Below are 12,135 nucleotides of genomic sequence, written 5' to 3'. Positions count from 1 at the left end.
ACAGACGTACATAATGTAAATAGTAAAGAGAGAGAGAGAGAGAGAGAGAGAGAGAGAGAGAGAGAGAGAGAGAGAGAGAGAGAGAGAGAGAGAGAGAGAGAGAGAGAGAGAGAGAGAGCGTTCTAAGCAATACTCAAATGCCTTTAAAAGATAATCGCAGAACATCTCTCGCACATTAACCACATGCAAATATTAGATAGATACGATAAGATAAGAAAACTTTCATTTTACACAAACATGGGAATTTTTCTTTAGACCTCATGAATATGAGGTATGTAAGAGATTCACTTGATTAAAACCTTCAACAATGGCGGAAACAACAAATACGACCACGAAGACAACACTCAATACCATACGAGTGTAAGAGCACTCCTCGCACATGGTGGGATCAACAATGACAAAGCCAACAACAAAAACAGAAAAAGAGCGTATGCAACAGTACTCTGAGATGCCAACAATTGCACGCTGAGAGAGGGCATTCAAAACAATACATCACTGCCGTTAAAAGGTATTCGCAGTATTCTACTCGAACATGGAAGAGATTCATTTTGACGAGCCTTTGAATATGGTGTAACAACAACAATAACAATAACAACAACAACAACAATAACAACAACAACAACAACAACAATAACAATAACAACAACAACAACAGCAACAACATCATCATCATCATCATCGACAAAATGGTAAACCCGCTACCACTCGCACATGGTGGAGATCCACTTAGGCCACTCCTTAAACATGGTGGGAACATGTTCTCAAAGAAGCCAACACTAATTGCACAGAGAGAGAGAGAGAGAGAGAGAGAGAGAGAGAGAGAGAGAGAGAGAGAGAGAGAGAGAAGAGAGAGAGAGACAAAGAGAGAGAGAGTGAGAGAGGGAGAGAGAGAGGAACGAGTGAGAGAGAGAGAGACAGAGAGAGAGAGAGAGAGAGAGAGGGAGAGAGAGAGAGAGGGAGAGAGAGAGAGAGACAGAGAGAGAGAGAGAGAAAGGGAGAGACAAAGGGAGAGATAGAGAGAGATAGAGAGGGAGAGAGAGACAGTAACAGTGACAGAGACAGAGACGGGAGAGGCATTCAAAGGGGTACATCATTGCCTTTAAAAGGTGCTCCCGGTACACTATTCGCACAAGGAAGAGATCCACTTGGGCAGTCCCTCGAACACGGCAGCAGCAACAACAACAACAACAACAACAACAACAACAACAACAACAACAACAACAACAACAACGACAACGACGACGAAGACATCATCATTAAAAAGAACAACATGGTTTGCCGAACACTACTCGCACAGGGACGAGATCCACTTGGACAGTCCCTTGAAGACGGTGGCCACTCCGTCCACCAGCATGTCCAGCGCGTTGTAGTCCGTCTTGTCCACCACGTCCTGCTTCAGTCGCTCCATCTCCCCCCGGTGTCTCCGTCGTCTCTCAATCATCGCCTCCCTCGTTTCTTTCTCCTTTTCCTTCTTCAGTCGCTCCATCTCTGCCTGCTTGCTGGCTATCTCCTGCAGCTCTCTCTGTCGCTGGGTTTCCAGCTGCAGCGCCAGATCTTGCTTTTCGTTCTCGAAGCGGTGCAGCTCCTTGCGTCTGTTCCGTTTCTGTCGCTCCATGAACGCTTCCATCTCTTTCATCTTCGTTGTCATTTCTTCTTCCTTCTTTTTCATGGCTTCGGCGTTTTGATTTTCGATTTTTCTCCGCTCTTCCGTCATCTCGTGGTCTTTCTCTCTCAGCATGCGTTCCTGCTCCTCTCTCTCTTTGCGCGCGTGTTCCAGCAGGTCTTGATGTTGCTGGATCTGTCGCTGGTTCTCCACTGCCTGGGTCAGTAGCTTCTCCTCCAGAGTCTTCCTCTTCTCCTCCTCTTCCGCCATCTTGCGACGTCGTTCTTCCTCGTTCTTCTGGAACTCTTCGTGCGTTCTAGTCGCTTCTTTTTCTGCGTCCTTCACTTGTCGCTCCAGCTGCTGGACGTACTTCTGCCTCTCCAGGTCTCGCTTCTCCACTTCTTGGATCCTCCTCGCCACCTCCTCCTCCATCCCTTCCCCGATCTTGCTGTACTTGGGGCACGAGTAAGGCTTGGTGTTGTTCTCTTGCTCCAGCTGTCGCACCTTCTCCAGCAAATTGTTCACCTGGGGGTCGGGATCTGCGGCGAAGTTGTTGAAGACGACGTACCGGTTGCCGCACTCGCGCAGAACCTCTTGCAGCTCCTTGGGCGTGTTCTCTGAGATCAGGTCCTCGATGGAGCGGTTCTTGCGCTCCAGCATATCGCCGTGGGTGAAGAGGATTATTATGTACTTGGTGATGTCTTCGTCGAACAAGGCCTTGAGGCGTTTGTAGGCGCCGTGTTCTTCTGCGGTGTAGCGGCCGAGGCGGACGACGTACAAGATGGCGTGAGGACCCGGATGCATACCGGCGACAGCCTGAACGATGGTGACGCAGATTTCTTCCTGGGTTTTGTGCGTATCGTACAGGCCGGGAGAGTCGATGATCTAATAAATAAAAATAAAGCAAAAAGACATCAAAAGCTTGTTTAACGCCTGGACTGCCGCACTACGTTACGTATCTGGTGAGTCAATCAATGCAAGGGAACCAACCACTCTATTGTTCCCGTTTGATTTTGCAGCAAGATGGTTGCCTCCCCTGGAGACCAATTTCTCAGTTTTGGTTTAATTCTCATCCTTTGTATGTTAAAAATGTTTTAAATGGTGTTTTTTTTTTTTAAACAAAATTCTTCCGACAATCAAGGGATCCTTATAATGAGTGCATCCCACAACGACAACTTTAACACAAGTGCAAATACTTTGACAATCGCATAAATATTTGATATTAATTTAATGTGCATAAAATTAAAGAAGTACGAAATTAATCACAACAGTTTACTATAGACACATGCAACAACACTATTGACAGAGAAATAGAGGTATTCAGTTGAACGGCACCAACAACCCCACCAATCACGACGGCCAAACAGCAACGACAACAACAGCAGCAACAACAAAAACTCCACACACATACAAACAAAAACACACGCACGCACGTACGCATACACACGCATACACACACAAGCGCGCTCGCACACACACATTCACATACACACACAAACACACACACACACACACACACTCACACATTCACACACTCACACATACACCGCGCGCGGCTACACACACAGACACACACAAACACACACACACACACACACACACACACACACACACACACACACACACACACACACACTCTTCCACTCACATTTTCTCGCACACACACACACTGCCTTAATTCCACACTCACCTCAATCTTGTGCCCCGCACGATAGCAAGTCTGTCTCTCGCAGTCAGCGGTGACGGACGAGAAGGTAGCGTCAGTGCTGAAGAGGTCTTCACCAAATATGGTGTTTCCCGTCGTGCTTTTTCCACTTCCGGTCTTGCCCAGTAACAGAAACCGGAAATGTCCACCTGTGAAAAATAAATAATCTTCTTTTAATTGCGCTCCGCAAAACACGGAGTTCTATTGTGCACATTGAACTGACCTGTTTTTTTTTTTTTTTTTTGGGGGGGGGGGGGGGGGGAGGGGGGATTATTTTGATGAATTATGACAGCATCCGTCAACACTCCTTTCAGTATTGCTAAACATGTCATTCAGGTTATCAACAACCTCAATTGAGATCATGATCGAACGCGCTAAAGCTAGTATCTTCATGATTAATTTGTATTTTTTTTTATATATATGGTTTTGACACTGTATGCTTCGTCGAGTCAGACAATGCGTTGGTGTGGAAGGTCGGCTTCACAGCAAGAAAGTACCGCTGCAGTGATATGATGATATAACAAAATACAGCGCACTTAACTACTCAGAAAACGAACCTGCAGCAGTAGTATCGTCTGCGACATAGCCTTCTCCCTCTGCGTCATCAAGGGCTTCAAAAAATGTCATCAGGTCAGAACTACCTGCAAGTGTTTAGGGAAAACACATTACTACAGGCTATGTGACCGAATATACGAGGGCTGTTCCATTATTATTTAGAATACAGGCTCCTGGAAATATGGCGTTAAATACAAAATCATGCCGTCAAATAATAGACTATTGTGAGGCTTGACACAAAAAATGAAGTTCCAGAGTTATGTCGTGTTCATATGGTCGACTCGGGAAGTTACTCACCGCGCAATGTATGAAATTGCGTCATGAAGCTCAAATTTGCGATTTCGGACCGATAACTTACAATAACTACAAACTAAGGCTTAAAAGGGGCCGATTTGCATGAAGTGTGATGAAATGTTTTAGGATAAACACTCTATGTAGAGCCGTGGTGTAAAACTGGTACAGCAATTTCAAACCGGGTAGACGGAGCCTCGAAAATGATACCCACCCTGGTCTACTCATTTCATCTGTTATCCTCAAAAACATTGGCGCTGTTGAACAGATAATAAGAGAAGATCACTTAATTGTATTCAGGGAGATGCAATATGCCCTTGGCATTAAAAGCTCTGCATTTGAAAAGATCTTACACAAATATTTAATGGCCCCAGAGCGATTTGCCGGTTGGGTACCACATGAACCTAGTGACGGGAAAAATAAGGGTAGGGCAGAGTATTGCCTGACAATACTTGAACAAATCAGCAATGGCTTGTCCAAATCAACATGGAATATCGTCGGTGGTGACGAAACCTGTGTTGATTAGTTCCAATCTGAAACCAAACAACTGTTGTCTGTTCGGGTGTTTAACCACCCCTACTATGTTCAAATAACAAGAACCCCTAACAAATGGTGTGCATCTTTCGTCGCTAGATCAAGGTATTCAAAGACTGTGACTCTTGAGGACAGGCATACAGTCACGTTTGACTGCAGTGTTCACCACTAATGGTCGACAATATTCGAGGCTTGGCACAAACACTGTCCAAACACGGGTATTCGAGGGCTTATGCTGTAACATGACAACGCACCTGTGTATACTGCCTTTGCGACAACAGATTTCTTGGCACCAAGGGGAGCACTGCTGCTGGTTGCATCCACCCTATTTTGTTGACATCTCCCCATGCTAGTTCAGCCTGTTCTCGGATTTTAAGAAATAGCCGCGGAAACCCGGTTAGAGACCCCTGAAGACTCCGAGCCTTCACGAGGGCCATACCAAGTATAGCTGATGTCAAGTGGTCCCAGGCCTGAATGAGAACATTTGAGAGGATGGCCAGTTGGGTGTCGGCTGGGGAAGGATTGATCTAGAAAATGGCCAGGTTAGATTGTTGATATGTGTTTTTGTTTCTGAGATTCTAAATAATTATGGAACAACCTACGTATTGATCAGAAAAAACGTCAGGGAGCATAACGAACACGCAGTCAACCACAGACAAAGATATAATCACACAGATACACGCAAACAAACTGCAGACAAAATGCGTCTGCACATACAGGCACACATGCATACACACATCTACTCCGAGTCCCATACACACGCGCACGCATACACATATTGTAATCCCTACTGTATCAACACATGCAACTTGTACGTGCACGCTCGCAACCACATACACAATCCACCAACCCCATCCGTGTCCCCTCCCTTCCCGTTCCTGCATCTACCCCCCCCCCCAGTCACCCTCGCCCTCCCCCCCCCACCACAGTCAGCCTTCAGCATGTGCATACAAGTTAAAGGCACATTTCGTCTTGTGTAAACAGCTCGGCTCACCATCTTGAATCTGAACAGCCTTTTACATGGGATAAGACCATCCCTCCACTTGGTCACATACCTTTTACATGGGATAAGACCATCCCTCCACTGGGTCACATACCTTTTACATGGGATAAGACCATCTCTCATTTTTGACACATTAAAAAAATCAACACCCTGGCATCTTGCTGTGGTGAATTGGAATTTGGGGATGAATCAATTTCGTTAAAAAAACCCAGTTTTTAATTAATTCATTATAAAATTCCCACTAAAAACAGAGAGCACCCAGACTGTTAATGTTTGGTATTTGACCAAGTAGACAGTTGCTCTTATCCCATGCACAATATTGACAGATGTGAGATGGTGAGTGTGATGTTTTCACGAGAAGGAGTGTGCCTTGGAGACTTTCCTTGACTTGCCAGAACTTGACTTCTTGAAGACTTTTTTTTACGGAAATTCTTCCCCGAAATCGGCGTATACTGCCTGAATGGCGGGGTAAAAACTGTCATACTCCACTCGTGCAAAAAACATGAGTGAACGTGGGAGTTCCAGCCCATGAACAAAGAAGAAGAAGAAGATATACCTAAAATTCAGTTCTAAAGCATCGTGCAGAGAGCTTCGTGAAGTAGACTTCGCCAATTAATATCAGGCTCGTACCTGTGGCAGTTGTAGATTAGCTCCCTTTGACCGTTATCAGTAAATGGCCTATCCTTGAATGGTATGAAAGGGGAGGAAAACTTTGGCTGAATAAAAGATGGAAGCAGACCACATGCTGGCGTCTGAGTGAAGTTTGTCTTTAACATAGTGTCAGAAAAATGGATCGTCTAGACCCACCACAACCACTGCAGCTCCAAGGAAATGTGGCAGAGCATTGGAAGCGTTTCAAACGAATGTTTGAAATCTATCGAGCAGCGAGTGGCCTCGACACGAAGCAGAGAAAGGTACAGAGCATGACATTCTTACACGTGGTAGGACCGGAAGCAGTGGAAGTGTATCACACTTTCCAATGGGCTGAAGGTGAATGTGGAGAACATTGCGACAGTGCGAATGATTTTCATACATATGCATGCATGCTACAAAAATTTGAGCAATACTGTGAGCCAAGAAAAAATGTCACAATTGAGAGGCATGTGTTTTTCACTCGAAATCAAAAAGCTGGTGAAACATTTGATGTATACTTGACTGATTTAAAGCTCAAGGCGAAGTCATGTGAATTTGGGCAACTCAAAGACTCATTGATCAAAGACAGATTAGTGGGTGGTATTTTGAGTGATCAGGTTCGTGGGAGACTTTTGAGAGAAGCTGATCTCACACTGAAGAAAGCAGAGGACGTATGTCGAGCAGCAGAAGCAACAGAAGCTCAACTGAAGCTAATGAACGAAGAGCAAAGCACTTCTGTGAATGCCGTTAAACACAGAAACAAAGAGAAACCAAGTGAAGCAGCAGCAAGCAGATCTGAAGCAACACCTGTCAACTGTAGGTACTGTGGCAAAACTCATCAGCGACGGAAATGTCCAGCCTATGGTCAAGTGTGCAATAAGTGTAAAAAGAAAAACCATTTCGCAAGCGTCTGCCAATCAGCCGCAGTGCAAGCCGTTGAAGAGGACGACAGTCAGAACTTTTCTATTGTTGGCACAGTGGAACAATCCTGCGATGAGAATGCGGTGAAAGAGTGGAAGTCTACCATCACCATTGGAAAGCATCGCATCACATTTACACTTGACACTGGGGCACAGGTCAACGTTCTTCCCATGAGTTTGTACCGCAGACTGCAGCATGGCCCTCTTCAGTACTCCTCTGCTAAACTGTCGACTTACAGCGGGGAAAGTTTGCCTGTCAAGGGTAAATGCAGACTCACATGTGTGGTAAACACCAAGAAACTTTCCCTTGAATTTCAAGTTGTGGACACGCACTCCAAAGCAGTCCTGGGGTTGTCAGCCTGTGTATCTCTTGGTCTCGTGCAGAGAGTGGACATGATAGAAGATGACACCTTGCTCTCCATGTATGCCGATGTTTTCAAAGGTCTTGGCTGCATGGAGGATGAGTACACCATCTCAACTGATCACTCAGTTCGTCCCGTTGTCCATGCTTCAAGAAAAGTGCCAGCAGCTCTCCGCGATGATCTCCAGAAAGAACTACAGCGCATGCTGAAAGAAGGAGTGATTGAGAAAGTCGATTACCCTACAGACTGGGTGAACTCTTTAGTCATTGTTGAAAAGAAAGGGGGTGGCCTGAGATTGTGTCTTGATCCAAGAGACCTCAACAAGGCTATACGTAGGGAACATTATCAGCTCCCTACCATCGAGGAAATAGCGAGCAGGTTGAGTGGAAACAGTGTGTTCAGTGTAGTAGACGCAAGCTCAGCATTTTGGCAAATCAAACTTGACAAACAGAGTGCTGACCTCACCACTTTCAACACACCTTTCGGCAGGTTCAGGTTTCTCAGACTACCTTTCGGGCTGAATTCATCAGCAGAGGTTTTCGCCAAACGTTTTCATCAAGCTTTTGAGAACATTCCTGGTGTTGAAACATACATGGATGAGATGCTGATTGCTGGCAAGACGACGGAGGAGCATGACTCACGGTTGAAGACGGTGCTGGAAAGAGCCAGACAAGTTGGTGTGAAACTGAAACTGTCAAAATGCACACTCAGAGTGAATGAGGTGAAGTTTGTTGGTCACACCATCACAGGAAAAGGACTCAAACCTGACGACTCAAAGATTGCAGCCATACAGCAAATGCCAACGCCGTCATGTCGCAAAGACCTAGAACGATTTCTTGGTATGGTTAACTACCTTGGCAAGTTTGTGCCCAACCTCTCCTCTGTTTCTGCTCCTCTTCGTGATCTTATGAAACAAGACAATGAATGGGATTGGCTCAAGCAGCACCAAGACGCATTTGAGCAGCTCAAGAATCTCGTGACTGCTGCTCCCATACTGGTTTTCTACGATCCCAGCAAACCTGTCACACTGTCAGTGGACGCATCACAAGAAGGCCTTGGTGCTGTCCTTCTTCATGACGACAAGCCCATCGCATTTGCTTCCCGTTCATTGACTGACTGTGAAAAGCGGTACGCTCAAATCGAGAAGGAACTGTTGGCTGTTGTTTTTGGAGTCGAGCACTTTCACTACTACGTCTATGGGCGTGCTGTGACTGTAGAGTCTGACCACAAACCACTGGAATCCATCATTCAAAAGCCTCTCTCAGCAGCTCCACCACGACTTCAAAGAATGCTTTTGAGGACAATGAAGTACAACATTACTCTTCTTTACAAAGCGGGTAGAGAAATGTATGTCTCTGATACTTTGTCGCGAGCACCACTCCCAATCAAAGCACCAGCAAGTGATGATTGGGAGGCCCAAGTACACCTCATTGTGAGCAGTTTGCCAGTCTCTGATGAAAAACTGAAGATTTTCAAAGAAGCAACAGCCAATGACCAGTCCATGCAGAATTTACGAAAATTCATCAGGGAGGGATTTCCGCACAAGAAAGAGATACCAGAAGACATTCGGGCATATCTGGGATTCCAAGATGAGCTGTCTGAGGCAGATGGACTACTCTTCAAAGGAGAACAAATAATCGTCCCAAATGCACTTCGAAGAGAAATGCTGATGCGAGTACATGAAGGTCATCTTGGGAGAGACAAAAGTTTGGCAGCAGCCAAAGAAGTGATTTTCTGGCCAGGCATGTCAAGTCAGATAAAGCAGACTGTAGCTAATTGTTCAGTTTGTGGCGAGTTTCAAAATGCTCAACAGAAAGAACCATTGATTCCCCATGAAGAACCGTCCTTGCCTTGGGAGAAACTGGGAACTGATATCCTTGATTTCAACGGAAAACAATTTTTGATACTTGTTGACTACTACAGCAAGTATTTTGAGGTTGGACTTCTACAAGGCACAACAGGACCAGACATCATCACACAACTGAAATCTCATTTTGCACGGTATGGGATTCCGAAGCAGTTAATCAGTGACAATGGACCTCAGTTTAGTTGTTCTGCATTTGCCAAATTTGCAGAAACATGGGGTTTTCAGCATACAACGTCTAGCCCAAGATACCCGCAAGCAAACGGGTTGGCCGAGAGAAGTGTTCAGACAATGAAGGACATGCTCAAGAAAGCGCAGGCCAGTGGACAAGACCCCTACATAGCACTGCTTCAGTACAGAAACACGCCATTTCCAGACAGTTTTTCACCAGCACAGCTCCTGATGAACCGCAGACTGAGAACAACACTTCCAGTAACTGACGCTCACCTCACTCCCTGCGTACCAGATCAGACTGTTGTTCAGCGTGCCAAAGCCAAAACACGTGAACGACAAGTAAGCGATTACAACAAGTCAGCGAGACCTCAGCCACGCCCAACTTTGCACCCCGGGGACAACGTCCGTATGCAGACCAGACCTGACAGCACGTGGAGACCAGCCACCGTTGTAGCAGCAGCGCCAACACCACGTTCCTATGTGGTTCGCACTCCAGAGGGTGCCACATTTCGCAGAAACAGTGTCATGCTGAGGCGCGCCCCTGAGACAAGTGTGCAACCTGATACCGAGCATTCCCAGCATGAAAGTGTCAAAGATACTGACCAAGTTCCTATCCAAGAGGACCAGTCAAATCAGCCTGTCAAATCTCAAGAACAATCTGTGACAGTCACTCGTTCAGGTCGTGAAGTCAGGCTACCAGCACGGTATAAAGAGGATTAATTGGCATGAAGAAACAACAAGTGAACTAAAAACGCTCGCGTTTAAAACAATTTTCAAGGAAATTGGATTTTTTTTTTCCTTGCATAAACAAAACATTGTATTTTCAAGTATTGACATTACTTACACATACAGACATACAAACATTTTCATTCACACCAAACAATTTCAGGAAGTGAAAATTGAACTGGATGAATGAAACTTTGTTTTTTCGTTAATTTTTATTTTATTTTAGTATTACAAGCTAAAGAAAAGTGTTTACTTATGTTTAACTGCAAAGCAAGTTTTTCTTTTCATGTTTAAAGTGCTAATTTTTTTCTTATTTTAATGAAGGAAAGCAGTGGGTTAACATTTTAATTTGAAATTGTTAAGTGCAGGTTCTAACAAGTATTATGTTTAAATTTAATTATTCTTTATTTGTTTAACTGTTTCAATTCCATTATGAAAAGAGAGATGTGGCAGTTGTAGATTAGCTCCCTTTGACCGTTATCAGTAAATGGCCTATCCTTGAATGGTATGAAAGGGGAGGAAAACTTTGGCTGAATAAAAGATGGAAGCAGACCACATGCTGGCGTCTGAGTGAAGTTTGTCTTTAACAGTACCTACCAGTAGCTGGAGGCGAAAGTTGAAAACTTCTCAAGGTGGAGTCAAGGACACGAGGACAGACGGCAACCTTGCTACATGCTCCGCCACAGGACGGGTCTTCCTCCGGCTCTTCTCCAGAGGAGAGTGTAAGAGCTCCAGACGTTGTTGCCTCGGTGTCCTCACACGCTGGAGTTTCCGCCTAACACAAGACACACACAAACTTGACAGGGCTGGGCCACTGTGGACTTAACGTATGAGAGGGAGGGGCATCCAAAATAAGGCAGGGGCACAGGGGCTGCCATGTTGGCGGGGAGAAGGTGAAAGAGGGGGGGGGGGGGGGTAGGGGTTGTGATCTGTCGACATTTAGCAATTGTAATTGGTACTTTAGGTCTTTCCCTGAGAAAAAAAGGTACATTATTTTGCTTGGTAAGGGGTGGGGGGAGGAGGGGGGCGAGTTTCCGAAACCATGGAAAGTCCCCCCCCCCAAAAAAAAAAACTACTACTGTAAGACCCACATAAGAATTCCCTTTGTCTGCCACAAATGGGAATTACCATACTTCAAGAACAAGACCAAAAACCTGTGTTATACAGAATACAGATTCTTTAATTGCACATGGTTGGGAATTTGTGATAACATTGCGGTTAAGAAACATTTCAATCCAGCCATATACACCAACACACGCATCATTTCTACATACTGATAAAGTCACTTGAGAGCGGAGGACCCAGATCAGAATGACTGTTTTTTCTTCCACACATTATAATCCATGTACTTAAATCCTCAGACCCAAGCGTGGCATCTCTGGAGGGCGAGACACTACTGGAGGACCTTGATAAGAATGGCTTGTGTTATTCGTGCCTTCTTCTTCTTCTTCTGCGTTCGTGGGCTGAAACTCCCACGTACACTCGTGTTTTTGCACGAGTGGAATTTTACGTGTATGACCGTTTTTACCCCGCCATTTAGGCAGCCATACGCCGCTTTCGGAGGAAGCATGCTGGGTATTTTCGTGTTTCTATAACCCACCGAACTCTGACATGGATTACAGGATCTTTTTCGTGCGCACTTGGTCTTGTGCTTGCGTGTACACACGAAGGGGGTTAAGCCACTAGCAGGTCTGCACATAAGTTGACCTGGGAGATCGGAAAAATCTCCACACTTAACCCACCAGGCGGCCGCGGCCGGGATTCG

General features: G+C 45.4%; 1 protein-coding gene across 1 annotated transcript in view; it reads right to left on the bottom strand.

Moving 5' to 3' along the window:
• Positions 1-924: 924 nt before the first annotated feature.
• LOC138968312 (uncharacterized) overlaps positions 925-12,135 on the bottom strand; it is a 13,910-nt gene continuing 2,699 nt past the window's right edge. Inside the window, exons 4-7 of the mRNA XM_070340870.1 lie at positions 10,968-11,145; positions 3,866-3,949; positions 3,294-3,457; positions 925-2,488 (exon numbers count right to left, since the gene is read on the bottom strand). Coding sequence (XP_070196971.1) covers positions 1,286-2,488; positions 3,294-3,457; positions 3,866-3,949; positions 10,968-11,145 — 1,629 coding nt within the window. The 3' untranslated portion in view covers positions 925-1,285. The remainder of the gene's footprint in view (positions 2,489-3,293; positions 3,458-3,865; positions 3,950-10,967; positions 11,146-12,135) is intronic.

Source organism: Littorina saxatilis, linkage group LG6 (genome assembly GCF_037325665.1).
Source record: "Littorina saxatilis isolate snail1 linkage group LG6, US_GU_Lsax_2.0, whole genome shotgun sequence".
Lineage (NCBI taxonomy): Eukaryota > Metazoa > Mollusca > Gastropoda > Littorinimorpha > Littorinidae > Littorina > Littorina saxatilis.
The sequence above is the reverse complement of the archived record's forward strand: the minus strand, read 5'-3'. Positions and strand labels throughout refer to the sequence as shown.